The sequence below is a fragment of the Meriones unguiculatus genome, chromosome 3, assembly GCF_030254825.1.
Source record: "Meriones unguiculatus strain TT.TT164.6M chromosome 3, Bangor_MerUng_6.1, whole genome shotgun sequence".
NCBI lineage: Eukaryota > Metazoa > Chordata > Mammalia > Rodentia > Muridae > Meriones > Meriones unguiculatus.
This window is the reverse complement of record NC_083351.1, coordinates 139639780-139666984: the sequence shown is the minus strand read 5'-3', so window position 1 is coordinate 139666984 and position 27205 is coordinate 139639780. Positions and strand designations below refer to the sequence as shown.

Here is a 27205-nt window from a genome sequence, read left to right as displayed (position 1 = left end):
CTGAAGTCCGTTACTGCCTTCTGAGTAACCAGACCTCCTGCTGTGACCACCTCTGGGTCTCCAATATGTAGTGGAGCAGATGCCTCTAATTTGGTCAAGTCACGAAAGCCGATCCTAGCATGGAAAACAAATGAAGGCCATGCCGTCTTCTTTCAGGAAATAGCTATGAGTTGCCCTCAGCTTATTTCCTACCTAGGAATTAGAAAGCTGTGTCTCAGGAGCCAGCTGTTGAAGAGGCAGCCGTTGCTCGTGGGCAAAGGGATGTACCCCAATAGAGAAGGAGCACCATGCTTCTGTCTCTTTCTGATCTACCCAGCCTCCCCTCCCCTATGGCAGGTGCAAGCCCCGCTGTGCTGACACACAAGCAGGCAAATGCTTGTCAGATGGGTGTGCTGTTCCTCTCTGGCCCAGAGCAAGCTACGGGAGATTCATGTAGGTGTCTGATCATGTTACTGCTAATGGTCATGTTCTTAGGCATCACAAATGAAACTGGGTCTTAAAAGTAGTTTTCTTTTTTTTTTTTTTCAATGCACTTTATTCAGGAACCTTGAACAATCATCTGACCCTAGGGAAAGCCAGCCCACAGCTTAAATAGCCTCTGGGTAGCCAACCCAGGCATGCCACATGGGCAATGCAGATAGGTCCACATACATGGAAGCAAGCCAGATCCTCAGCCTTAGCCAAATGTGGAATTGTTCGTGACAGAGAGCACTCACCATCGGGAAGGTGGAAGGCGGAAACCAGCTCCATCTTTAAGGCATAGCATTCCGCAGCTCTCTACAGTTCCCCCTTTTTGTTTTAGACGCATCAGGCAAGAGTAGAGGTCTGATCTCTGATATTAGAAATAAATTGGGACTTTGTACTGATGTTCATTTAGGTGTCATCCACCCAAAGAGCATCAGACCCGTCTGATACCTTTTTCTCAGAGGCGGGACCTGGGGCATCAAAAAGTAGTTTTCTATGGCTGAGAATGTGGCTCAGTGTTGAGCAATCCTTTAGCACATGTGAGACCCTGGATTCCTTTCCTCATACCAAAATAAATAGTAAAAGTTGGCTCTTAGGCAAAAGTTAAAATGTCAATTAAATGCTTGACCAGAAACATCTTTTTTGACAGATGACATAAATTGCAACAGAGACTCCTCTAACAATTCCAAAATGGAATGAATCTGCTTCCTTGCTGCGGGGATTAGACAGCTCATAGTGCCGGTATCTTTTGTTCCGTGTGTGCCCTGCATGACCAGCTCAGTTCTTTGCTCATTGGACCTCTGCTCCCTGTCAGACTTCAGTTCTCCACTAACAGACCTGCCTTCTAACTGGGCACATTACACCGGTGGAACCTGGTATGAAGCAGTTCAGACCTAGTATTTCCTCAGGCCCTCCAACAAACATAGGCTTTCTGCCTTGAGCACAGACATGCAGCGACGGAAGATCGAGTTACTGGGTTTTTCGGGCAGAGAACAATGCCAGGAGATCCCGGGAGACCTCGTGATTCAGAGGACCTTAAGAGGAACCTCCTAATCAAGGGCAGATCCGAGTCTTTTCAGTCGTCATCCCGGGTCAGGCACGTGGGGGGTTCTGGGGCTGAAGTTCCGTCAGCTTTGCGGCACCCTCACGGTTACCCTTAGCTAGGGCACTACACCACACAGTGTGTGTCATGCCTCCCCTGCAGGGAGATGACCACTCCCTGAGCAGCAGAGCCAAGAACAGCCTGAGTTCTGGAGTCAGAAAGGTCTAGTCTCAAAGAGCAGCCCCACCCCTCAGTTGCTTTGGGCTCTTGAGGAAAAAAAAAAACAAAAAAAAAACCTCAAAATGTTCCAGGCTTCCTAAGAAGAATGCATGTCACATGTGTGTGTGTCGTGGGGTTATAAATCCTTGGCACTATTGGAAAGGAGCAACCTAGGGGAATAGTCAGAATTCTCTCTTTCTCTTTGTTGTTTGTTTGTGTGTGACGGACTTCTTTGTGGAACAGATTTCTGGCTGTCCTGGAACTCACATTTTAGGCCAGGCTGGCCTTGAACTTGCATAGATCCATCTGCCTCTGCCTCCAGAGTGCTGGGATTAAAGGTGTGTGCTACCACGTCCAGCTTACTAGCTAGTATTCTTTAAGAGATGGTTGGTCTCCAGTTTCTGTCTTCTCTCCCTCCATCTCTCTCCTAGGAGCCATGACATAAGCAGCTTCTCCAGCGCCTTATCATAGGCCCAAAAGCAACAGTCAAGCAACCAGAGAGACACTTCTGAAACCTCCAACCAAAGGCCGGTAAAGTCTTCCTTCCTGAAACCCGGTATCAGTGCCAGAATGCCAACTAACATATAGAGACACACGGTGCACAGTAGCCAACACACGTGGAGAGGTTGCACGAGGTCTCATGTGCCTTCCCATCCGACTGTCTTCACTAGAATTTGGCGAGCGTGATGACCCTTATATAAAAGCAAGTTCATTATTAGCATTGCCATCCAGGAGTGAAGAGCTTGTGAGCCTGCATTCAAGGTGGCTATATTTATAACTGTGTATTTATAATTGTGTTTATAACTACATAAGCACAAGACAGGAGAAGGAGTGGAATCCCACTTGCCCCCAATCAGTGGCTCACAGTTGTTTTTTGGTCAGCGTACCCAACTAAGGGTGCAGCTCTTACCAATTCACCAATTCATGAAGGCTTCCCTGGGGGAAGCAGAAGAGGAGCCAGCCAGTGGCAAAGTTCCCAGTGCCTGAAATGCACCAATCCCTCCAACATCCTTCCCAACCTTGTGACCCAGCTGAGAGGCACACGTTCCACGAAAACGAAGACAAAATACTCAGTTTATTTGATTAATTATACCAGTCACACTGGACTAAAATGTTGGGGTTCATTTTCATAATGTAAAAATATACTTTAAATAAGAATACTCACACTTTACAATGTTAAAATATATGTACATATATATATATATATATATGAAAGATCCATGAAGTTATTTGGAATAAAACATACACAGTATGCTATTTTAATACAGAAACACTTTAAAGAAAAATAGTCTCATTAATTGCAAATGTAGCATCACCAAGAATTTACAAAGCTTCCATTTTCTTGAAGGTCACATTTCTCATCCTTTGGGATGTACAGAAATTATGTGGTTTACACAGTTCTATCCACATTTAAAACATTGTGTTTTAAATGTTTTAGGCATAGCACGTACAGTACACAGTGTTTCCATAGGAACATAACAGAAACTGTCACTAGTGGTCTGCTGTCGGGTGGCTCTGACTACATCAGCCAATACACTAGTGCAGTGTATTCCTGTAATACTAAAGTTGTTCTATTAACCCAAAACACGATGACTTAAACTTTTGTTAGAGTCTACTAGGGCTCAAAGAGTTACCACATAAAATACACCAATATATATATATATATACATATATATACACAAAGAACAGGCCTTCTAGGTTGAATGAAGACCCCGTGCTTAAATAAGAACCAACAATATAAATTTTAGGTCACTCTCTTGTGAGGGATATTTTTAAATGTCCAGCAAAGTGCACAGTAAATGGAATTGTCACCAGAAATGATCCTTCCCTGAGTTCTCACTCCCTTCTGTCTAGGTCCACCACCTGAGAATTGAGAACCTTGTGCTCTGGGACATACCAGGTAGTTTCACAAAGGGGCCATTGAAGTGACATTTCTATGCCACTAGAGGCCTCACTGCTCAAACAAACAAACAAACAAACAAACAAAAAAAACACAACAACAACAACAACAAAACCCCCCCACTATCCAGAGTTGTTCTGTAGAAGCTGCAAAACCAGCATCCAGGAGAGAAATGTCCATCCTAACTTGCTGCCAACAAAGCCGTCCATCAGCCATATTCCAGGGTTGGTGGCCCCCGAACAATATTGAAGTAGCCAGCCAGGGCTCCAAGGTCTATGTAGAGGGAACGCTGTCTCCTAAGCACTTCAGACTCCTCTGTGCTGCCCGTGCAGGACGAATCTGCAGAAGCAATGTGGAAACAATGAAAAAAACCAAAAAGATGACATAAACGGTAGGGTGGCCCAGCAAGTAACAACTACATGTCCTTTCTGCTAAGAAGCAAACCTGTGGGCTCAAGAGAGTGTCCCACCCAGCTCCGGTTCCGTCACACGTGGCCTTAGGAACACCAGGGGCTACAGAATAGCACATAGATCACAGGCTTCAAATGGGGGTCCACGAAGACAAGGAACTGGGTAGGATATAGAGCAGCTAAATAGGCATAAAGAAAAACGGGCATTGCAAGTTTGCCCTGAGTTTGGTGCCTCCTCCAGGCAGGCTCAGGCTTCTGCAGGGTTTATCAAGCCCCCTAGGTGGGCAGGGGTCATAGCTGGCATGGAGATTTGAAGCAGAAGATAAAAGAGCCAAGTGACTTCAGACCTGACGTTTTCTCTGCACTCCCAGCCCAGACTGAATTATCCCAAAGCCCCTAGCAGCAAGGCTGTCACCCTCCGTTCGTTCCTAACGTCAGGCGACAGTCTCCGCTTCACACGAGGCAAATCAGAGGCAAATCCAAGGACCGTGTTAGCTCGGTTCATGCCGAAACTGGCTGGAATTCTGGTGATGAGCGAGCCAGTTTAAAGTGCTGTCCTAACGATTTCACTCGGTTAATCAAACGATACTCAGGAAGTCACTCCCTTTCTGTTTCGTTTTAGTAAGGTGTGTTTTTGCAATTGGCTGGGCAATCTCCCTGTCTTGGCCTCTGGGGATGTGCCTGTTTCCTCTGTGTGCATGTTGCACGCGCGCATGTGTTCGTGTGTGTATGTGCGCGCGTGTGCGTGAATGAAATGCATGTGTGTGTAGAGTGTGGTGTGTGTGTGTGTGTGTGTATGTGTGTGTGTGATGTGTGGTTTGTCTCTGTGTGTGCGTGTATGTGTGTGTGTGATGTGTGGTTTGTCTCTGTGTGTGCATGCAGTGGTGTGTGTGTGTGTGATGTGTGGTTTGTCTCTGTGTGTGCATGCAGTGGTGTGTGTGATGTGTGGTTTGTCTCTGTGTGCGTGTGTGTGTGTGTGTGATGTGTGGTTTGTCTCTGTGTGTGCATGCAGTGGTGTGTGTGTGCGAGTGTGCTGCAGGTGATGGAGCTCAGGCCTTGTGCATGTCAGTTCTGCCTCCGAGTCACAGCTATCACATCTGTGTTACATTTTACTTCAACACAGTCTCACTAAGCTTCCCGGGGTAGACTTGAACTCAGTCTGTAATCCAGGCAGGCCTTGATTTTGTGGTCCTCCTGCCTGTGCATCGTCTCCAGCTTCTTGTCCTTTTGAGACAAGTCTCAAGTAGTGGGGGCTGACCTTGAACTTCTAACTGCCCTATCCAAGTGCTGGGATTACAGGCATGTGCCACCATACCTGGCCTTAACACCCAACACCACTACACACAACACACACACACACACACACACCACACACACTCAGGACCACATCAGAGGTTTGCTGTGGACAGAAGGAGGGAGGCCAGTGGCTCCTCAGGCCCACGCCCACACACGCACAGCAGGGTGTCTTACCAGCAATGTTCTCAGGAAGTTCTAGCTCCTTCCTGCTCAGCAGTCTCTTCCGTTCAAAGAGGGCAGAGTCCAGACTCTGACATCGTGGCTGGTCCTCCCTCGGGGGATTCAGGGCTTCGTGTTTCAGTAAGTCTGCTGCTCTCGGGCGGTGATTGGGGTTCCTCTCCAGGGCGGCTTCTATCAGCTCCCTCATGCCTGGACTGCAGTCACCAGCAATGTCTTCCAGGGGAGGTGCCTGCTTATGGATCTGCCGACAAACCGGCTGTGTCAGCGTGTACGGCTTAGAGACACATCTTCAACAGTAAAGGCTGTGGGAGTGACCCCAGCCCTACTGCACAACCCTTGGCATATACCCTTCAACTTCCTAGGGGCAGTAAAACTCGCTTTGGTTTAACGTAACAAAGAGTGCATGCTGCGTTTGACTTAGCTGTGACAGCTTCTTGTTGTGGGGTCCAGAGGTGGCTGCAGCAACAGGGAAATCCCTGCATCTGCCTCCTTCCCACATTCTATGCCAGAGAGGGGAGTTTGAGAGGGAGTTAATGATACAGAAAGCAGTATCATTACATTTTCTTCCTTTCAAAGATGTTCAATGAACATATACAGCCTCCTTGGCTGACAGAGCTGTAGGACTCCGATGCTTCAAGTGTGTTTTAACACACAAAAAGTAGAGTGGGAGAGCTTATAAATCATGCCTACTCATTTTAGTCAGTTTCCATTAGAATTGCCTTTCATTTCAATAATGGAATTTGCAACCACCTCTAGCAGGCCACAGTTCTACCATCAACCATCTCCTTGCTGTGCTGTTGAGATGGTGAGATTCCCTGCGTCCAGCCCAGCTGACCCTCACTTACTATGTACAGGTAGGAGGGATAGGCTGATCGGGGGTAGCGCTTCACCCAGGGAGGGGTTCCTGTCTGCATGTGGATGAGCGTGGCACCAAGGCTGTAGATGTCTGCTTTTGTGGAATGGCCCCTGCACAGGATCACCTCGGGGCTCATGTATATCTGAAAAAGACAAGGAAAGCATCTTTTATCTACCTTTCCTCTTCCTGTCCAGTTCTAGAACCTGGTTCTTTTGCCTCTGTGGTACTTGTTGTATGTTCTGGCTTTCGAGGGGAATGTTCCTGTGGTATCTCTCAAGCCAAGAAAAGGCCCAAGACCCCAAGACACTCTCTAGAGTCAGGATGGTTTGATGGAGGCATCATGGCAGGGTGACAAAGAGCAGCTCCTTCCCTGATGGCAAAGAGCCTAGATTTTTGAACCTACTGATTTACAGATCATTTTCAGATCTCCCACTGATCATCGATCTGTAAATGTTTGTTCATCAGTTATGCTCATTTGTCTATTAAATGTGCAAGCTCATCTGTCTACTAAAACCCCAATTCTTCATAGACTTAAATGAGACTATATACATACTCTTTCCATGTATGATTTACTCGCTAACAGGTGGCAGAAGCCTGCAGGGTATTTATATTAATGGCTTAGAAGTGACAGTGGGTAAGTCCTGAGCCTGAAGCAAGAGGATTGCCACAAGCTCAGGGATAGCCTGAGCTTCAGAATGTGACCTTATCTCAAAAAAAAAAAAAAAAAAAAAAAAATCGAGATAAATAAATAAACCAAATTAAGCATAACTTGCATTTGATTTCACAAGTTGATGCTGAGTAAGTAGGGGAAGTTTCTCTGAATGTTATGTTTCTAAATTTAATATGGAAAAGAAAAAAAAAAGAGAAAGCTCTAGTCACTAATAATCCGTGATTAGGGCTGTCATAGACATAACTTGTAATTATTCTAACTAACAACACAGGTTGAATAGTTCTAATGAAAAGGTACAAAGGGCTCCAAAATCAGAAGCTTTTGAGCAGGATGATGCCACAAGTGGAAAATTCCACATCTGAGCCCATACGACAGACCATAGGAAGAACACGGCCCCACTGAGAACACCCTGCTGCCTGTCTTATGAGGTTAATGAACCCTGTGTCCCTACTTAGGGCATCCTCAGCGTCAGTCACAGCAACACCACACAAATGCTTCAAGATGAAGCAAAAGGAAAAAAGAATAAGCAAAGGAATAGGAGAGGGGAGGAAGAAAGCAGAATAAAGAAGGGAAGAAAAGGAAGAGGAGGTGGGGGAGGGGACGTGGCAGAAGGGGAGGGGTCAAAAGTATGAACCACTCCTGACCCCAAGCCTTTCAGGTATGATGTTCAGCCTGTCCTCAGCTTTAAAAAGTTTTTATCCTGTCATGTGAACATGAGGAAGGGGTTAGAGTTCTCAGAATTCATTTCTGAGTAAATAAGTAGAAAATCAGCTTACAAAAACGGGGAAATTGCCCAGTTTCCCCATCTTAGCCTGCTCAACTCCTTCCTAAAACGCACTTCCTTGCTGGCTTCCTTCTGCCCTCAGCAAGATGGCTACAGGGAGCCCCACATCCCCCCCTCTTTCCCTGAAGACAATGCACACAGTATGGTCTCTTGACCTTTTTAATAAACATAATCTCAATCACAGGGTTACAAAATTAAACATTCAACCTCGTACCCTGTGTTCAACAAGGAGTTACACATCTACAACTTGCCAAGAGGGTGGACCTGCTGTTGAAAACAATCAAATACAGTTAAGAAAGAAACTGCGTGCTTAAATTACTGTCAGTGGAGGACGCCTGCCTCTTCTCCCTCTGTCACACAGAGTACAAAGCAAACTGTATGTATGGGCGGGGTCACAGCTCTTAAATTCAAATGCCCGGCCTATGCTTGGAGCTGACAGTACCAGTCAGTCATGGTGACCTGGGTGCAGGCCCTCGGGCACACAGCCAGGGGCTTCCAACTCAACGTCTCTTCCTCCTCAAGCTCCGGACAGAACCAGAACAGGCGGGTCAGAAAGGTCTGCCTCTGGGCTGGCTGCCTGGAAGGCTTGGGTCAGAACTGACAGCCCTGCCCCAGAGTGTCCCCCCCGCCGGACACCCCAGGAACGGGCAAGAGCAGGGGAACTTGAGGTCAGAGGCAAGGCCTTGTATTTCATAGCAAGGAGAAGAGACTGCATTAGCACCTGCGCAAATCACCACTGTATGTTAGCTTACAGAAGTTAACACTAGACTCAGAAGAAAGTAAGAACTGTTAAAAAAATAAAAAAAAACAAAAAACAGCAAAGTGATTCTAGTATGTTATTTATGTTTCCTACATTTTCCCTTTGAGCCACGTAACTAAAACCCAACAAATAAATGCCAAATTGACTCTGAGTATATGTGGCATGCTACATTATAACACTCACACTAACAGTATGACACTCTGAATATGAACGCAGACAAAAAGGGGGAGGGGAGGGGGAGGGGAAGGGGAGGAAGGGGAAGGGAGAGGAAGGGGGCAGGGAGAGGAGAGATCCAGAGGTGGCTTGTGTTGGTGAGCTATATTGCAGAAATATGAAATGGTCATTGGCTTCCCAACAGCCAAGGGATCCGTACTCTAACGGGAAGCAAACCCGCCTGTTTGCCTGGCTAGTAATGTCTAAATTGCTCTTTCGCATAAGGAGTAAAAGCAGACATGTCGAAAGTTTGCATCGGGACTTCATTATCGTTTTCACACTGGCCATAATCAAACTTTTGTTTGTGAGCCCTGTGCAGACATTACAAGCGACACAACTGTCAGGGGCGGGATATAAGAACAGACAGCAGGACCAGCTTTGAGCCTGCTGTTGAAAACAATCAAACACAGTTAAGAAAGAAACTGTGCTTACTGTCTGTGAAGACACAGAAATTATCTCTGGCTTAAATACTTCATCTAAATACTACTCAGGGTGGTATATGCCCCATAATTCTAGTTAAAACACAGGAGGCAGGGACAAGAGGCTATTGAGGACAAGGTTATACAGTGCATTTGAGGCCAGCCTGAGCTATCCCAAACTCAAATAAAAAGAATTTATTGATGGCCGAGATATGTGACTCTACACCCAACCATCCTGGTGGAGAATCCCAGAAACTCAAGCTTTTCTCCAACATTGCATAATTTTCAACTTGACTGCACTGCCAGGAAGCAAAAGGTATTTTTCCCCCTCTAATACCATAAATAGTTTGTTTCTCAAACTGGTTCCAGAAAAAAGGGTGGAATGTCCCAGAACTGAGTTCCTGACTAATGCCAAAAAGTGCTGAGAAAGATGCCCTGAGCATTAAGTCTGATCAGGCTTTCTACCATGGCAAGACACTCTTCAGAAGTGGGAAGCAAACATTCTTTAATTTAAAAAGAGGCCTACAGGGCTAGTTTGACCTCAGTGGGGAGGGGTGGAGGCTGACACAGGAAAACTATGAGTTCCAGATCAGCCTGGGCTGCATAGTAAGGCCTCTCTCACAGAAATAAAATCAAAACAAAGGAATTGCAGAAACTCCTTCAGACCCGGAAGGGATTTCCCAGTTAGCTCCCGGGTAGCTTCCAATTAGCCTCACTTTTGATTTACCAATTAGTTATATTTTATCACCATAGCTTCAAACAGGGTGTGTCTGCGCTGAGGAAACTCTAGGCTTATGCTATTCCTACATAAAAGACAGACCAGCCTTGGTTGTCAGTCCTCAGTAAATGCCAACAGCCAGAACAACAGGTGAATCTTGAAGTTTGAGGCCAGCCTGGTCTACAAAGCGAGTCCAGAACAGCTATTACTACATAGAGAAACCCTGTCTTGAAAAAAACAAAACAATCAAACAAAAACTGAAACAAGAACTGGAGTAGCCATTATTTGATATGCAATAACATGTTAGTAAGTTACCCAGAATTTAGAGTCCAAATCCTTAGAAAATAAAGACTAAGAAAACAAAAGAGAATACTTCCTTATTCTCTAAGAATTCAAGCTCAGGCTCTGCTGGTAACTGAGTTACGTCAGGCACCATGTCACATTCTCCCCATGTTTATCGCCTTCTTATAAAATAGGATAAAGCAATCACCCATCTGCTATAATAACAGCATTTACCCGCAGTAAAGTTATTTTAAGGAAGAAATAATGCTTTTAAAGAACAAGGCTTACTATAAACTGACCACCACTCTGTAATTGTTTAAAAGAAGAATTCTGAATCTACAAGTTGAGTTGATACCCCTTATCTGAGAAGCTTGGGATCAAAAACCATCTCCGATTTGGGAGCTCATAGTTTGGAATATTCAGATACACCTGTGGGGTTTTCTTTTCCATCTTTCATATGTCTGTCTGTCTGATGTGTGCCCGTGAACTGCACCTGTGTCACATACATACATTCCTATCTTGAGCCAGGATCTCTTATTCGCTGCTGTGTGTTCAGGCTGTGCTCCGCTGAGGTTTGGGGGAGACTCCTGTCTACCTCTTATCTACCCATCGTCACCCTGGGACTACCACTCGCTCAGGATCTGCACTCGGGTCCTCAGGCTTGTGCAGCAGACCTTCACTCCCTGACTTCGCCAGCTCTTGCATCGCTCTCTAGATTTGGATTAGGAACGCTCGGCTGGTCCTCTATTTCAGCACTGACCTGTTTGTAAGTGCTCTGTGTTCTACATGTAAACACAGTAACAAATGATGTCTGTAAATATAATCATATATATTTAAAGTCTTATCATATAAACAGCGGAGAAAAAAAGGTAAAAAGTAAAATAAATTTGTTCTGGTGACAGTGATGCTTGAACGTTGTCATTTTACCCCTTTCTTTGTTCTTTTCCACAGCATTTCTAGAACATTGTTTTTATTCTTAACATGAGAGTAACAGTTTCACACTAATTACCTCTGTTCCTCGGAGGTCCTTGGGAAGATAGACCTCTTCAGTCATTTGAACACTCAGGCCAAAATCCACCAAGACAGCTTTTGTAGACATGAATACAATATTGCTAGCTGCAATGAGAAGGATTTTTAATATGAGTGAATACATCCCAACCCAACATGAAAATATCATCTAGAACAATGAGTCCCAATCGGAGGAAATAGAAATGCTTCTCATAATGATACAGATGTATCACACCCAGAAGAGACATGCAGGCAAGGGGTCAGGTGAAAAGCATTTAGACCTTTCAAGAACCCACCCAGCGTGGGCAGATACCATCAGCAAAGCTCAAGGCCTGGGCTTCAAATTTTAAAATATAGGCAACCACTATCAACCTACTGTTGTTTAAAAAAAAAAAACAAAAAAAAAAAAAACAAAAAAAAAAAAAACAAAAAAAAACCAAACTATTTTTCTTTCTGGTTAAATTTGTGGTTGTCCAATTTAGCACTAGGTATTCAAGATCAATAGTGAGTCTCTGTGGTTTACTTCTGTACCGTAGCTGAGGTGTAGCAATTTTTTAAAGAGATTGCTTAATGAATTGTTACCAAGCTATGGTTCAAAATTAAGAAAATACTTGTTCTTCAAAAAAAACTACTCTGTGTGTGTGTGTGTGTGTGTCTGCATGTGCATTTGCATCAAACCCAGGGCCTGTTTGAGCTAAGCAGGAGTTCTACCCCTTTGCCATACATACCCTCTGTGTTGCATTGTTGTTTTTAAATCACAACACAAGGACAGAGGCAGCACACCCAACAGACCAACAGATATGTGGTCATAAATCTTTTATCAATGTTCAGGCATCACCCTCCCTTCCGGCTGCTAGCATTCTTAGCAACTAGGCTTGCTTCTCTGAGCTCTTTCAGGAACACAAAAAAGGAAGATGAAGACGAGCTGTGTCTGCAGAGAGCTGTACTGCCTGCGCCTCGGGTTAGAGCGTCTCACTGGTCTCCGTCTAATGAGGCCCATCAAACCCCAACGTGAGTAGACCCACTGCTCACGTTTAATATCGTGGTGGATCACTTTCTTGGAGTGCAGAAAATCAAGTCCCTTGAGAACGTGCTTCGTCACCCAAATAATTTCAAACTCTCTCATGGGCCCACAGCTCTCCAGCTTCTCCAGAACAGAGCCGCCCTCGCCTGCTTCCATGAAGAGATGGACAGTGTCACCCCATAGGACTGCACCGTATAACTCAGCAATGTTCTCGTGCCGGAAGCAAGCCTGGATTTCCACATCCGACGGCTTAAACTGATCTATGGGGATCTGGCAACACAAAACAAGGACAAGAGTCTAAACAACCCCGAGATGATCAAACAAACCCCAGGTAATTCAGATCAACCCGAAAACCAGAAGCCAACATAACACAAGGACACTTTGATGCGTACAACAGGGCACTGTGGCATCAAAAAATGTTTGCCACAGACCCATTTCTACATTATGTCATCTTTAGACATAATTTTTTTAGACATTAAAAACAAGGCAGGGAAAAAATCCTTTCATTTAGAGTTTAGGAATCGAAAATAGGTTTCAATATACTGAATGAGCTAAGAGAGTTTCCAGTGGTCAATACACAGCATCTCCATGGTCCCTAGAACACTGTATTTTTCAAGATTTCACTGTATTGTGCGGCCAATGAAGTCACTGGCCCCTTAGTTCATGCTCAAGCCTTTACAATAAGTGCTCATCCATATTTATGTCCTATGAAAACTCAGTCCTCCATCAAGAAGAACTGTGCTAAACAGTATTTGCACAGCAGAGTAATTCTAAAACATCTCCAAATATTGTGCTGGGGCAAAAGGCAAATTGTAGAAGCTCAGATATTGTTTTAAAATGATGATATGCACATATCTGGGAAAATAAGTTCCTGATAGTGATCATCCTCAGGAAGGCAGCCCATCCACAAGACCCCATCCTTTTGAGCCTGTCTGGGATTTTTAGCTGTTTATTTGATCTTCTAAAGAAAAATATTCCCTTAAATATTTAGATACTACAAATACTAAAAGGACAACCAACTCACAAAGCCATTTTCACACACTTTTGTATTAGAATTTACAAATACAACACTGGATCTCTGATTTTTATAAAAGTTATCGAGATAACTTACGGTTTGGGAGGGTCCCTGTAGATAGATCCTTCAAACAGCTCACTTCAAAAACTTACTTCAAATAGTTTTTTTTTTTTTAAATAATAGATTATCTAGTCAGTCTGTTTTGTGTTTTTTTGTTTTGTTTTGTTTTGTTTTTGTTTTTTTTCTTTTTCTTTTTCTCCTTCTTTTGAGATAAGGTCTCACTCACTATGTAGCCTTGTCTGGCCTGGAACTCACTATGGAGACCATGTTGTCCTCGAACTCATAGAGATCCACCTGCTTCTGCCCACCAAGTGTGGTATTAAAGGCTTACCTAGGTTAATCATAATTAAAGAATAAATTAAGGACAACATATTATTGGTCTTGTGGTTAGTATGAGAGACAGAAACAGGGGATCTGGCAACTAGTACTTATTTTACTTTTTTGCTAATTCGAGAGTAAACACTGGGGCTTGGAGATGTAGCCCAGTGGTGGAGTACTTGCTTAGGATAAGTTAGGTCCTAGGTTTAATTTCAAGCACTACGAAAAGAATAGAAAATAATATTTAACTCTATTACACTTTATAATGCTGTCAAACCCAATGAATCATCCACTGGGCTTACAAATGTAATTCCCAACTGAAATAAAAATGCCATAGTTCTCAGGAGTCCCCTGACTCTCTGCAGTCACTGTGCTGCAAGGGTCACAGCCTCTGGCTGCATCTGTGGTTCTGTTTTTGTTCTTAGTATAAATGGAACCTCATACAGGAGATCTTATTTTGTGTCTAACTCTCCGAGCAGAAGGGCTCTGAGGTGCACCCACAATGCTTTAGTGTAAACCACTCTTTCTCGCTATGGTGTAGGGTTCCAGAGCAACAGTGTTCACCTGATGGCATCTGGGAAGCTCCCAGAGTGCTACTTCAGCAAACAGGGCTGAAATGAACAGCCCAGAATAGTCACGCACAGGGACACACCTCTGCTGGGTGTGACTAAGCACCGGAGCTACCGGCTCACGGCGGATGTGGACGTTCTCAGCTGCCAGTCTGTCCAGCAGTCTGCTCAAGTAGCAATACATTAATTTTAAGAAGCCATTGTTTAGTAAGAGATGGGGCCATTTTGGCAACTGGTACATCTGAATTCAGCCCTATCAATCTGCAGTCCGGAGGAACTCCTGTTTTCCTAGTCTCTGCTGCCTGCCATGGACAGGAGCTACACCCGGCTCTGCTTTTCTGTCTCCCCTGCTTGCCCGCTCCCATCTAAGGGAGATGGTGTCATCCAAGCCATTTGGCAAACACACAAACCATTCTTTTAATTAGACTACAAGCTACAAGACACCTAAGTAGAGATGTATGCACTGAATGGTCCAGGTCACCAGCCACTCCAGAAATGACAGACATTTTGAGGGTAGGAACCTTAGGCAAGACCCTGCATAAGAGTAGAACCCGGGGTCAAGGCAAATAACCCCAAGCTAGGAAGTCAGACACAAAAGTATGGATGCACACACCAGTTTGCATGCCATCCTTTTCTTGGTCTTCATGTCTTGTGCCAAGTACACTTTTCCAAAGGCCCCCCGTGGCACAAAACCAGAGCCGATGCTCCTGTACGTCAGCTTCCAAGGGACAAGGAGAACATCGGAGTCAATTTGGTATCGTCCATTCCGGGGACTGATTACCTGTGAGGAAATAAAGATGCTAAGGTGAAGCCCACTCGGTAGAGGCTATTTCAGAAACATTCTGACACATAGGACTCCAATGCGGTAGGACCGTGTGTAATTCTGACATTACAGGCTATATTTAGAACTTGAGCAAGACAGAGAAAGCTTGTAACAGACCCAGGTTCCTGGTCTAACCTGCTCATATTTCCAAATGCTTATGAGTAGTTAGATGCCAAATAGAAGTTGAAAAATTATTTATCTAAGGAGCCTGATGACGGTGACCCAAAGATTAAAAACAAAGGCTGCACCTCAGCCTCGAGGTTGACTTGTTTCTATTAAAATGTGCTAACCTGTTTGTCTGCATGGCTATTACTCACACATGATGCACACAGAGAGAGCATGGAAATTAACCGAGGCTCAGCGAGGCTCGTGGAACCAGTGTGTGATGCCAAAGTCATGAGTTTTCAATGCTCCATAAATAAAGAAGGGCAGAGTTGTTTCTCTTTGGCTTCCTCACTTAATTTTACTGTGTGCCTAATATGTGCCCTGGGACAGGTTTGGCACTGAGGAGCAGCCATGAGCAGAGATAGGTGGGTCCACATCTCCAAGGGTTCATGAGCAAAAACCTTTAGAACTGGTCTTTTCAGAACAAGCAGACTCGGGGCCGGGAGTGTTTGCTGCTCCGTGGTAAAGCACCTGCTGAGTACACAAAGGGTCCTGGGACTGACGTCCAACCAATACACAAACATCAAACAAAACATGCTTCGATGCAAAGAACAAAGACAGAAACAAAGCCAGTCATGCAGAGCAGCAAGAGCTGAAGTCCACGATGGTGGGACACAACAGAAAAACAGCACTGGGAAGGCAGAGGCAGAATGCTGAGGGCCAGTCCAGTCAGGGCTGCAAGCCTGTCTCAAAGACATTAAGCAAGTCACTGAAAAGTGAACACCCCAATTCAGACAAAAAGGTAGTCCACGGGAAACATGGCCTGGAACACATGCTCTTAAAATGTCTAGAGCAGTGGGTCTCACCCTTCCTAGTGCCGCGACCCTTTAATGCAGTTCCTCATGCTGGGGTGACCAGCAGAAAGCTATTTCGTCGCTAACTCATAACTGTATAAATTTGCTGCTGCTATGAGTCGTAATATAAAGCTATATAATGTAAGTATCTGACATGCGACCCCTGCAACCCAGAGGTTGAGAACCGCTGATCAAAACTGTTCTGAGGGACAGTCTCCCAAGTGTCAGCCGTTTGCTCAGTGTGATTAGAGATTTCTATGGCCTGAGATATCACTTCGGGATCATGACTGAAAGAGTACTTAGCTGAAGAAAACGTGGAGCCTGTAAGCCATAGGAGAAGAGCAAACACTTGATCAACCACAGGTGTATCTAGGTGGCTAGTCACCATTATAGGGATGGCCTGTGAGCAAAAGGCCGCTCACTCAACCTCCATTATTGCTAATTTAGCTTCTCAGTCCACAAACACGTGCTTGCTGTTAGTCAGGGGAGGAAGTGAGGCATAACCCAATATTTGGAAATGCAAAATTCAAATTCAAATTTAAAACTTAATAGTTACAGGGTGCTTCTGCTTAGGTCCTTCAGGAAGTAAGCAGAGAGCGTGGTCTTGTTTCTTTTAAAATATGATGACCGCCTCTCCAAGTAAGCATCGCTGCTTGCCACTGTAGACCTCATTTTGCAGCATGCTGAGGATATTGTGGGCTCCTCCACATCTGGACAGAGCTAGGGCTCCAGCTGCACTTGCTTGGGGTGCCCTTCTTGTCTTACACAAAATGTTCTGATTAGCCATCTCAGGGTTTAACCCATGTTCATGAAGGTTTGGCTTTTGACCAAACTAAGTGTGCTGTGACCCAGCTCCATCCCCTCACTCCATGCAAGAGGACAGAGGGAAGGAACAGGCAACACACACCGAGAGCTAATTAAGGACCAGGAGCAGTGCTGCTGTTTTGCATTGTCTCATCAAAGTCTACAAGCCATCCCGAGCTAGGGTCTATTTTTATTTCCACTGCATAGCTGAGGCGGGCTTCAAGAGGTGAAGTAACTCTCCAATCCGTGCCAGAGTTAGGATTTGCACCCAGGTCTGCCTACCCCACAGCCGGAGCTCCCACTCTTTGTCTAAGAGCCTTTGGGGTACCAGAAGGCTATAATTAAAGCCATGCTAGGGGACAGACTCAGTTCTTCAAAGCCTCCTGACCTCACCTGGTGAGGCCCAAGTCCCAGCCAGGGAGCCATTCACAGCAGTCCTAGATCTTTCTCTAACACTGTGTCTTTCCTGCTTGAATTTGACATGGATTTTTTATCCTTAATTTCTTCCTTCCTAGGGTCCCCTCTAAACAACCTAGCAGAACCCTGTGCTGCTTATCTCTGCCAATTCTCCAACTTACCAAAGTCACTGTCAATGGCAGACATTAGACCTACCCTAATTAGTCCCTCATCCACCAGACTGCTGTACACTGAACAGTGGTGGTGGGGGGTCAGTACTTGAGGACATTTCTTAGGTGTTTTATTGAATGAGCTGTGTGACCTGGTTCCTGTGAAGCAGAAGAGCACTTCCACTACATCTGTGGAAACAGATTCTCTACAACAAAGGCTAAGCTAAGCCTCTCCTACCCTCCTGGCCATGAGCAGACCTCCATGTTCACGTCCTGGCTGGGAAGCCAGGCAGTAAGGGTTTCCATTTCAAAGGCAAACGACATACCAGGCTCTGAATTCAGAACCCTCAGCCGTCACCCCTACCCGCCATAGACACTTACTGGGGATGGGAGTGGAGCAAAGAGTAGAATCTAAGGTCAGGGGGAGTCAGAGATGGATAGGGCTGTAGATAAGAAGAACGTGACGAATGTAGCACTGGACACAGTGCTCTTCCTAGCAGGTCTGGAAGAGCAAAGCAGATAATTCCACTAGGGTTCTGAACTGCCTGGTTCAAACATCAGGTAGAGAGCTGGACCCTTCAACCCCATAACGAAGTCCTGAGGTCATCATTCTGAATGCCACACCAGAAACCGTGAGTGAACAAACACAGGGGGAGGTAGGGGGAGGTGGGGGGGGATGTCTTGGATCCGCATACAAGCAGCAGGGTTGGATGCTTAGGGACTCACCTTGGGTTTTGTTGGACGCTAGTGCAATATTGAACATGTATTATTTTCAGGGAAGTAGCACACACATAGTTACACGCCTGGGAGAACCGCCCGGCATGCCCATGCTTTGGGATACTGTTTTAATCTGTGCCTCTCCACCCTATCTAATTAGCTTTGCAGCACGGTGGGCGTTGGCTGCCCGAACACACCACATCTCTGTGCCTCTGAGCCTTTGCACATGCTGTTCCTTCACTCAAAACCCTCTTCACTTCGTGTGCCTGGCTCCAACTTGATGTTTATACCTTGGCATTGGTACCGATTCCTCTTGGAAGCCCGTGCCAACATCCTCCTTTTCCCTTCCCTTCCTCATACTCATGGGTGTGAGAAATCCTGTCTAAGCCTTCCCACGGCTGTCAGGGTGTAGATACGCCGTGGCTGAGCACAGCATGTTACTTTACCTGTTCCTGTGCCTCCTGTAGCACCAGGCAGTGAGCTCCCTGCAGCACTGACTACTTGGAACTCTATCCAGTACCTGGAATAGCCCGATACACTGCGACTGTCCCAGCTCTGTCTAGCAAATGAACAGGCAGGTAAATAAGGCTTTCTATCCCTAGGTAGGAAGCTATTATGAACATATATGACTATGGGCCCAATCTAGGAGGCAGCTAATTCTCTAATACAGAGAGACAAAGAACAAACGGCCAAGCTGTCCCAAAGCACACAGCTTTGCTAAATCTGCAGATGGAGGAGGAGAAAAGAAAGGTCTTGACTAGATGACAGATAGGTCCACAGAAAGTGCCACAGCAGAATCGATGAGGTTAAAAGCAAGACATGCCTGTCACTATTATGTCACACCAGCTCTGACCGAAGACCATTACATAGGCAATCACCTATGAGAGGCACACAGCTGTGACAGATTGCCACCAGCCATAGGCAACCACTTCATTTTAAATGCCAGTATCAGGAAAGTCAAACAGAGTCCCCAGAGGCGCAGGCCTAATGGGGCCAGCTCCACATGTCTGTGGGCTATAATTCCATTCTGTTCCCCATCATTCCATTCATTTTGGTCTTCTGGCTGTATATTTTATATCCCTCAGCATTAAAAAAAAAATACAAGTGCTTTTTATGATTCTTAAGACCCCTGCCTTTATGGTCTCTTTGAATCTCACATCTTCTTTTTGGTTTGCATTTGCTCATTTATGGAGCATGGGCTCTGTGGCGAGGAATGACAAAACTTCACTTGCACCTTTTGCTGGTCAAGTTTTCACTTCCTGCCAGTGACTGTGGTTTCCGGCCCTTTCTGCATTAGCTCTTCTGGTTCTACCCCTAAAGAGAAATAAGAAGCTGCTTTTCGGCGTGCTTTAAAAGTTCCCTTGTGTTCACGGAGTATGGTCCACCTCTCCTCAGTGAGGGCAGGCACACCTAAGCCTCTATATTTACAGGCAAGAATGCTCAGTTCACCCTGCTTGTCCTCATTTATCACTTATTAAAAAAACAAAACAAAACAAAACAAAACAGGAAGAACTAGGTCAGCACTGTGTTTGTCACTGTTCACACATGTGTTATTTTGATGCCTGCTCCTCTAGCGTTACTCTGGCTGAGGAAATCAGGTATGGCTCCTGCTTCAAATGTGAATTCCCATTTATAAAATGAAGTCATACTCTACAGGCAAAGCTTTTCGTCTACTGTTAAATGTGGCATGGCAGACCCACACAAAAGGAAGTCACACCCCTTGCAGAACTTGAGCTTGCTTCACACTGAGCCAAACAACTGTCCACTAACAAAACAACTCACTACATAGCTGACCTGAATTACTGTGCTGCTTTTCGTTAAATGAATGTGAGATGATCAAAAATTATTATTACTATTATTATTATTTCCTTTCCTGACTCAGATTCTTTGGCAACAGACCTGCAGCACAGGCCATGCTGTGGTTTGTACACGCCAAGAAAAGGAGAGATGCATCTATCAACAGGTGTGTTTTCAATTTACCACCTACTCTTCAGCAAACTGTCCTTTTGACAAAATTAGATCACCTTTTATCCGTCGCCCACGTGTTCACCTCTGACACACTAAGGACCTGACAATTCCAGACACACCTAAACATTCCACCTGACCAACTATTGTGGCAACAGAGAGTTGACACAATATTTTTGGATTATCTGCATACTTGGGCTGACTAAGCAACTCCATCACTTGTGGGTCATCGCCTCTTAAAGAGGGTGAATCTGTGGATAACTATTTGCCACCTATATGCTGCATTTCTGCAAGAACCAAATTTAACCAAATGTGATAAGAGGAAAAAAATAATTGTTTTTTTGTTGTTGTTGTTGTTTTTTTCAAAATCATTAAGCCAGCCTTCATTCATCTCTGCCTGATGAACTCCCATTAAGACCCTCTCTTCTTTGAATATAATGATGAGCCTTTAAAGGAATTGTCAAAACACATCTGTAAGGGTTGGGGGCGGTGTCGTCCTGGGGACAGTGCTTATCTTGCATGCCCACTGAGAAAACAGCGCATACTCATTATTGCTTCTTCATAGAATTACTGCTAACTTACAGACTCCTGAAATGGAATTTTCATGAAGATTTCCTTCCCATTGTTAACACAGAGGTGATTCTTACCAATAATTACAGTCTTTGAGACTTGTGTCTGTTAGCCACCCTCAGCCAAGCTGTGCATTCAGGGAAGCCACGGCAGTAAAGCTCAACTGATCAGAAGAAACATACCATACTTAATAAAATTCCAGATTCTTGTGGGCGATGTCCATAAAAATGCTTTGCGGTATTAGAGATATGGTTGGCAAAGGCAAGCAGGTCCTCCACAGTCCCATATCTGACAGATGACAGCCAGGGCACCTCCTGGCCACTCCGAAGCAGCGACTCTGAATGCTCCTTGTTTTGATTGCTATCTGGACACATGGTCATCAGACTGGGCTCAAACACTGCTGGCTCTTCGCTTGCATAAAGGTTTTCCATTATGCCTATGACTTCGGACACGTTCAAGTGCTTAATCAGTAAATCAATTTCTTCTTTCTCGTCACTTCCAGTGCTCATGTACTCCATCACTGTGGTGCCTGCCGGGGAGTCTACAGAAGAAAACACAAACACGCCTTCACTATAATGTGTCTGCCTCCGAGACCAAAGGGCCTGCGGATCTGCTCCTCCACGCCTCTGTTCATAACAAAGATCCCTCTTTACTCACACATGTGAATTCAGTGGACAGTGCCAAGTTCAGAGGGACCTTAGATAATCTGCAGGCCAGCTCACTTTGCAGGGGGAAACCCGAGATGTAGAGTGCTTGGAAGTTACTCACTGTGGCATCAGCTTTAGCTACTGAAAACAAACTTTCACTAAGCACAAACACAGTAAAGAGTCCTGTGGCTCTCTGAAGGCCAAGGCTCTCTTATAATCACCGACTGGGCACAAATTCATTGTTTCCCCAGAAAGATCACTGTGGCTTTAAAGAAAAAAAGTGATTTGAAAGAAAAAGAACTATTTGACTAAAATTCAGGAACTAACTTGGCAAGTAAGCTAAGTCCCCAGAGAGAAGAAAGCATGTAAAACAGAGTTTAATTGGAGCAAATGAGATGGTAGGATGTTATGTTTGTGAGAAAAATCTGCTGCAAATAAACTGGAGAGCTCTGAGAAGGGAACAGGAGCCTGGGATCCTAGATGTGCCAAACATGAACAAGGATAAGAGGGTGACTCGCTGACTGTGAGTCACAGTTCTTTCCTGACACATGTTGAGGGTCCCAGAAAACTATTTTAATATCTCGGTCAACGGGCCTGGAGAAGCTTTAGTAGTAGGAAGAGGTCAGGAAAGACAAATGTGTTATAAGCAGGCCACAGGTAGAAAGCAACTGACTTCACCGGCCAGAGAGACAGTTCAGTCCCACACAATCAGGGGCTACGCTTAGGAATCGTAGGTAACAAAGGAAGTCAAGCACACGATAAAAGTGACGCCAGTCTTCAGCTCTTAAGATACCTCAGCTGCACTACAAAGGAGAAAAGATAAGAGCACCTAAGAGATCTAAGAGAATGTCCGAGCCTGTCTGACTTAAACCACCTTGCTCTAGAGAGCACAGCCTCTCTGCTTCAGGGCCTTGAAAGCACAGGTATTTGGCATGTACTGAGTCCTGGGGGTTAGAGACAGGCGGCTCCCCAGAGCTCACCGGCTAGCAACTCTAGATGAGCCCGAGAGCCACAGGTTTAACGAAAGAGCTGCCTCAAACAGTGGAGGAAGACACCCAATGTTGACTCCTACCTTCACATGTACCAGCACATACATACACCATGCTTGTACACCTGCGTGATATGTACATACATATGCACATACAAATATGTGTGCGTACATATATCACACCAACACATACACACACAAGTAACAAAATATTACTCCACCAAAGCCACACACCTGTACAGAGTTGGAGCTTTAGCTCAAAGTTCCTGGAAATTTCCACCTGGGGCCACCTGTACACACGATCAAGTCACGTGCCTCTGATGTGCTGTGTCTGAGCAAAGCATCTAGCATCCAACCCACATTAAATTATTCCTCTCCTATAGCCAAATCGCACCACCGACCTCTCTGCCTATGAGATGTTGGGCAAGTCCCTCAAGCTCTCTGTGCTTTGATTTCCCCAAGCTGCAAAGTGGACACAGTGACGGCACCTACCATCCAATTAAAGAAGTTCCTGTGCACACAGCTCCCCGTCCGTGTCTGCTGTGCAATAAGCAGCGCTATGCTGAGCACTGAGGTGCTGACCCAGCTCAGCCCATACCATGCCACCCCATTTCTCATCTCCACGGGGGATCTGCCTCCTAGTCGCCTGTCTACCAGTTTGCCAGACTTCTCTCTGGTAAGTTTTTAAAGACTGTCTCTGCTGAAACAGAAGGAGAAACATGAAGGAGGGCCCAAACCCATGAAGTACGCAGATGCCTGCTATCACCACACTTAAACCAGTGCCTCCTCCACATCTAACATTGAGGAAGATCTGTGGTTCAAGTCCCCCCCCCACTTGTCTCATTACACAGAGAGCTTTGACCTCAGTTTCACAGAGACAGTTTCTGCAACTGTAGAATTTACTAGGAAAACAGAAGTTAAAAATGGTTGACTTTAAGGTCCCTTGGGTAAAGGGACACAAGGCTCCCAAACTGAATTATCAAATAAATGGCCTGACAACAAAAATAAAGTTGACTCAAGAAAAATAAAGGGGGGGGGGGAGGAGGGGAGGCAGATCCAAACATTCCATAGTCATTGCACTGTTCTAGAGAGACCAGTTTGGGTTTTTAATCCTGCAGATAGGCTGGAGCAAAATGTGCACTCTTCCTATAGGGTTTGCTTAAAGCCTAAGAAATCAGACAAGCATACCACATACACACCAAATGGCCACACACACACACACAGACACACACACACGGAGGAGAGGACAGAGACGTGGAGGAGTGTTTAACGCTGAGGCTGTCTGCAGGGCTTGCTCAGTCCCTGAGAGGCTCTTGTTGCTGCCCAGCAACCCAGATGCCCCAGCAGCCTCTAGAACATGGAAAGGCCCTGTACTCTCCTGACTGAACTAACCAGATCACTTGCTAATGGTTTCTGAGCTACAGGGGACCAGTGTGGCCCTTCTGGTGCACTCCGGCTTAGTGACAAATATGCTCAGCTTAAAATGACTGCCCCTGGAGTCAGAGTACAAATGCTCACCATAAAACCCAGCCGTTCTAGCAGAATGGAGAGTTAATTAACTTAGAATTAGTTCAGAAAGCAGCTATTAAAAAAAAAAAAAAAAAAGGAATGGACGCTCTCCCAGCTTCTAGCCACACAAACCTCGAATTGCCCAGCAGTAAATTCGGACTACAGTCCTGATATTCTGCCTAGCAATGGGGGTATCTTGTGTTACTTCCCATATTTTCAAAAAGGATTTTCCCCCCACCGAAACAACCTCTCACTACTATTCTTAATGTAGTTTTCTGTTGAGAAAGTCCCAGAAACATGCTTCCCAGCCCTGCAGAAGCAAATCTACTCTGCTTCAAAATTTCCAGACGCCTCAACTCTCCCGTTCCGATTCTATAGGAGAAAGTGTTTAAGGACTAGAACACACATGCCTAGATCCATCAAAGCTGGGGGCCTCAGCAGAAGCCTCACAAGGCTAAGCAAATACGTTGCCTTCCCCCCCCCCCCCCGCTCCATTACCCAAAACTGATCGCTCCCCTCGCCCCCGGACCCAAATAGGTTTTCCACACTCCCTCCCGGTCCAGCTGGCCTCTTAAGATAACCAAGCCTTAAAGAGATTGCATGTTGTAAAAGAACCTAGCAACAGAGCGACCCAAGCGGGGTCCTTCGGCTTCCAGTTTGCACTCACCCAGGCTCAGTAACCAGACTGCAGCCGTCTAGGCAGCGTCCCCCACAGGAGCCGCGGTGGGCGCTGGGCGCGGGTCCTCGTTTCCCCCGCCACAGCCCAGGCCGGCACTGACTGGTCACCCGAGATCCGGGAAGAAGGAGGAAGGGGGAGGAGCTGGGAGTCCACACCTCCCGCGGCCTTGCGCAAGGTGCTTTCCAGCTGTACCTGCGTGCAGCAGGCCCCCCGAGCGTCCCGCGGTGGGAGGCACGCTCCGGTTCAGAGTGGGAACTCCTGGGCACCCCAGGAGGGGCGCCCCCCGAAACCTACTCAAGGTACATCAACCCCGGTTACCTGAAGGTTCCGTGCGGCCGCCGGGGGCTCGGGCTCTGTGTGCCGCGGGTGACCTGCGCGCGGGAGTCCCGAGGGCGAGCGGCGGACGGGAGGCCGGGGACCAGCCGTGGGAAGACCGCTGCGCTGCGCGCCCCTGACTCCAGGCGACTGAACCGGCCCCGGGGCGGCGCAGCCGACGCCAGCCTCCTCCCCGCCTTTTCCATTTCCCCTTTCTCTCCGTAAACAGAAAGAGCCTGCCGGCTGGCCGGGGACACCGGAGCCCCCGCGCTGGGAAATTCCGCCCTCCCACCCTCCGGCCCCGGGGCGCGGGGTGGAGATGGAGGCGGGACCGGGCGGGGCGCTGATGCGAACTCATCCCGCCCCGGACTTGGTGCGCCCAGCTTGCGGTTTGAGCGCGTCCTCTCCTAGTTGAGGAGGAGACGCGCTCTCCTAGTTGCTTCGGGAGGCTGTCTACCCGATTGCAGGTAGTCAGGACCCGTCTGGCCCGGATTCGGTTCAGATACACAGGGCGAGGCAGCGGGGCCAAGTCCTCAAACCCCGGCTCCTGGTTGCCCTTTAAGTTTCGGCGAAAGTCGCCTGCGGTGTTCTCTGTCAGCAGGACTAGTTGTGATCTTTAGCCTGCTGGAACCAGCTGTTTGGGGACGCCGCTCCACTATGGGAGTTGTCTGCTGGTATCCCTCTGGCCCTTAGCTCCGGGTAATAATCTAGAGGTTTGATCCTTTGCTAGAGAGTTTACTGAAGGCAAGGTCCAACGACAGTTCTAGGAGGAAAGAGCCTCCAAGACTACGGTACAGCACCACTTATCCTCGCTCCAAATGCCCCAAGCATCAACAACCTACCAAGAGCCAGGGACTTTGCAAGATCCCGGAGAACAAGAGGAAAAGTCACGTTGACATCATCTCCATCCCACCGACGAAACTTGGAGCGGCGGGGGGGGGGGGGGGGGAGAGGGGGGAGTGTCCCTGGCTGAGCTGTGGAGCCAGTGTCCCCATGACTGAGTTGCACGTTCTGCTCTGCACAGTCCCCAGGCTCATTTGCCCTTACCAAGTTCAAGACACCCCTTAGGTTGACCACTCCACGATTCCTCCGTGGAAAGTGGATTGCCCTTCAAGGGCTTCCCAAGAAAACCGCTGGCGGCGGAGGTAAGGGAAAGAGAGCTGGGGTGAGCAACGTTACAGAAACTTAAGGTGCACGCAAGCAAGAATAGTTTTGCACGGAGAGGAAGGCTCACCAGCGGTCTGCAATTACTCTAAATGTGAGAGTGCTGTGACTTGAGTGGCGCTGGACATCGCTTTGGTGGTTACAGGAATCTCTGTAGCTCCTCTTCTGGCCTTTCGGTTCTCACAGAGAGAGCAGCCAACCGAGCAGCCCGGAGATGTCAAAAGCAGCCTGCACCGGCTGTCCGGGGGCCTAACTTCTTGGACTTTTAGAATTGTCCAGAAAGTCGATCATGCCGGTCTCTGTTGAAACTAAAGTATTGTTACCCTTTAGTTTTTCTGCGGAAACCCAGATTATACGGAGTTTGCCTCTACCTGCTACTTATGATTCGTCTCTCCCTTGTCTGCTGTCTTTGGCAATAAAGGATGGCCTTATAAACACTATAAAAATAGATCCATGGAGCCCCGCCCCGCCCCGCCCTATCCCGCCCCCTTGGATGAGCTCATTACCCCACAACTAATCTGGGAAGTAAGCCTTGGATTTCCCTACAGAAGTCTCCCCGATACAGCTGTACTTTAAAGAACTGAATGATTTTGCCTTAAGCAGTAGCTGACTTTATTTTATGTTGTAGGGTGAATTAGGAAACTTACTTTCAGGCATTTTATTTTATTTTATTTTTGAGACAGGGTTTCTCCGTGTAACCCTGGCTCTTTCGGGAACTCACTCTTTAGCCTAGGCTAACCTTGAACTCAGAGACCCACCTGCCTCTGCCTCTGGAGTGCTAGGGTTAAAGGCGTGCATCACTACACCAGGCAACTTTCAGACGGTTTTTAAGTCAAACAAAAAATCAGTGAATTTAGCAACCTTGAACAGACTGAAAAGAGAATGCAACTGCAAAGAAGTTTGCTCGATCTTATTAGATTTCTTTTCAGGGACATGCTAGCAAAGTGTGTGTGTGTGTGCTTGTGATGGTTCTATAGCTGGGTCTATAACAAGCATCTGGGACTGTGGGTGAGCACAACCATACAGGGCTAAACAACTTTTAACTTTCCAGATGAGAAGCCAGAGTATGGAGAAAAACTGGCTGGGGTTGAAGGAATCTGTTTTATTTTATGCATGTATATACTTATACATGTATGTGTTGAGACTGAACCTCACCGTGTAGCCCAAGGTAGCCCGAAACTCACTATGTAACCCCAGGATGGCACTGGCTCCCTCTGGGACACTTCTGCCTCCACCTCCCATTGCTGGGATTACAGCTCTTGTGAACGTTTCTGCAGTGAACAAATGTACTT

The 27205-nt window shown here is 46.4% G+C and overlaps 1 protein-coding gene across 3 annotated transcripts; it reads right to left on the bottom strand.

Moving 5' to 3' along the window:
* Positions 1 to 2780: 2780 nt before the first annotated feature.
* On the bottom strand, positions 2781 to 26312 carry Map3k8 (mitogen-activated protein kinase kinase kinase 8). Of its 3 annotated transcripts, none has more exons than XM_021653269.2 (8): positions 25984 to 26312; positions 20794 to 21152; positions 14821 to 14988; positions 12254 to 12515; positions 11223 to 11329; positions 6357 to 6509; positions 5506 to 5752; positions 2781 to 3965 (listed from the first exon to the last, which is right to left on the bottom strand). In XM_021653269.2, the coding sequence occupies exons 2-8, from the start codon at positions 21127 to 21129 to the stop codon at positions 3835 to 3837; spliced, it is 1404 nt and encodes a 467-aa protein (XP_021508944.1). In that variant the 5' UTR covers positions 21130 to 21152; positions 25984 to 26312; the 3' UTR covers positions 2781 to 3834. The 3 variants fall into 3 exon arrangements, with proteins under 3 accessions (XP_021508944.1, XP_021508945.2, XP_021508943.1); XM_021653270.2 differs by lacking the exon at positions 25984 to 26312 and adding an exon at positions 24753 to 25038; XM_021653268.2 differs by lacking the exon at positions 25984 to 26312 and adding an exon at positions 24423 to 24563.
* Between the last annotated feature and the right edge of the window lie 893 nt (positions 26313 to 27205).

What these genes read in the sequence shown, in the direction of transcription:
- Map3k8 (XM_021653269.2), bottom strand. Translation starts at nt 21,129, where the DNA reads ATGGAGTACATGAGCACTGGAAGTGACGAGAAAGAAGAAATTGATTTA. An exon ending in AGGACCTCCGAGGAACAGAG is followed by an intron (nt 6,510 to 11,222) that starts GTAATTAGTGTG and finishes TGTCTTTTTCAG; the next exon opens with ATATACATGAGCCCCGAGGT. An exon ending in ACTTCCTGAGAACATTGCTG is followed by an intron (nt 3,966 to 5,505) that starts GTAAGACACCCT and finishes TTGCTTCTGCAG; the next exon opens with ATTCGTCCTGCACGGGCAGC.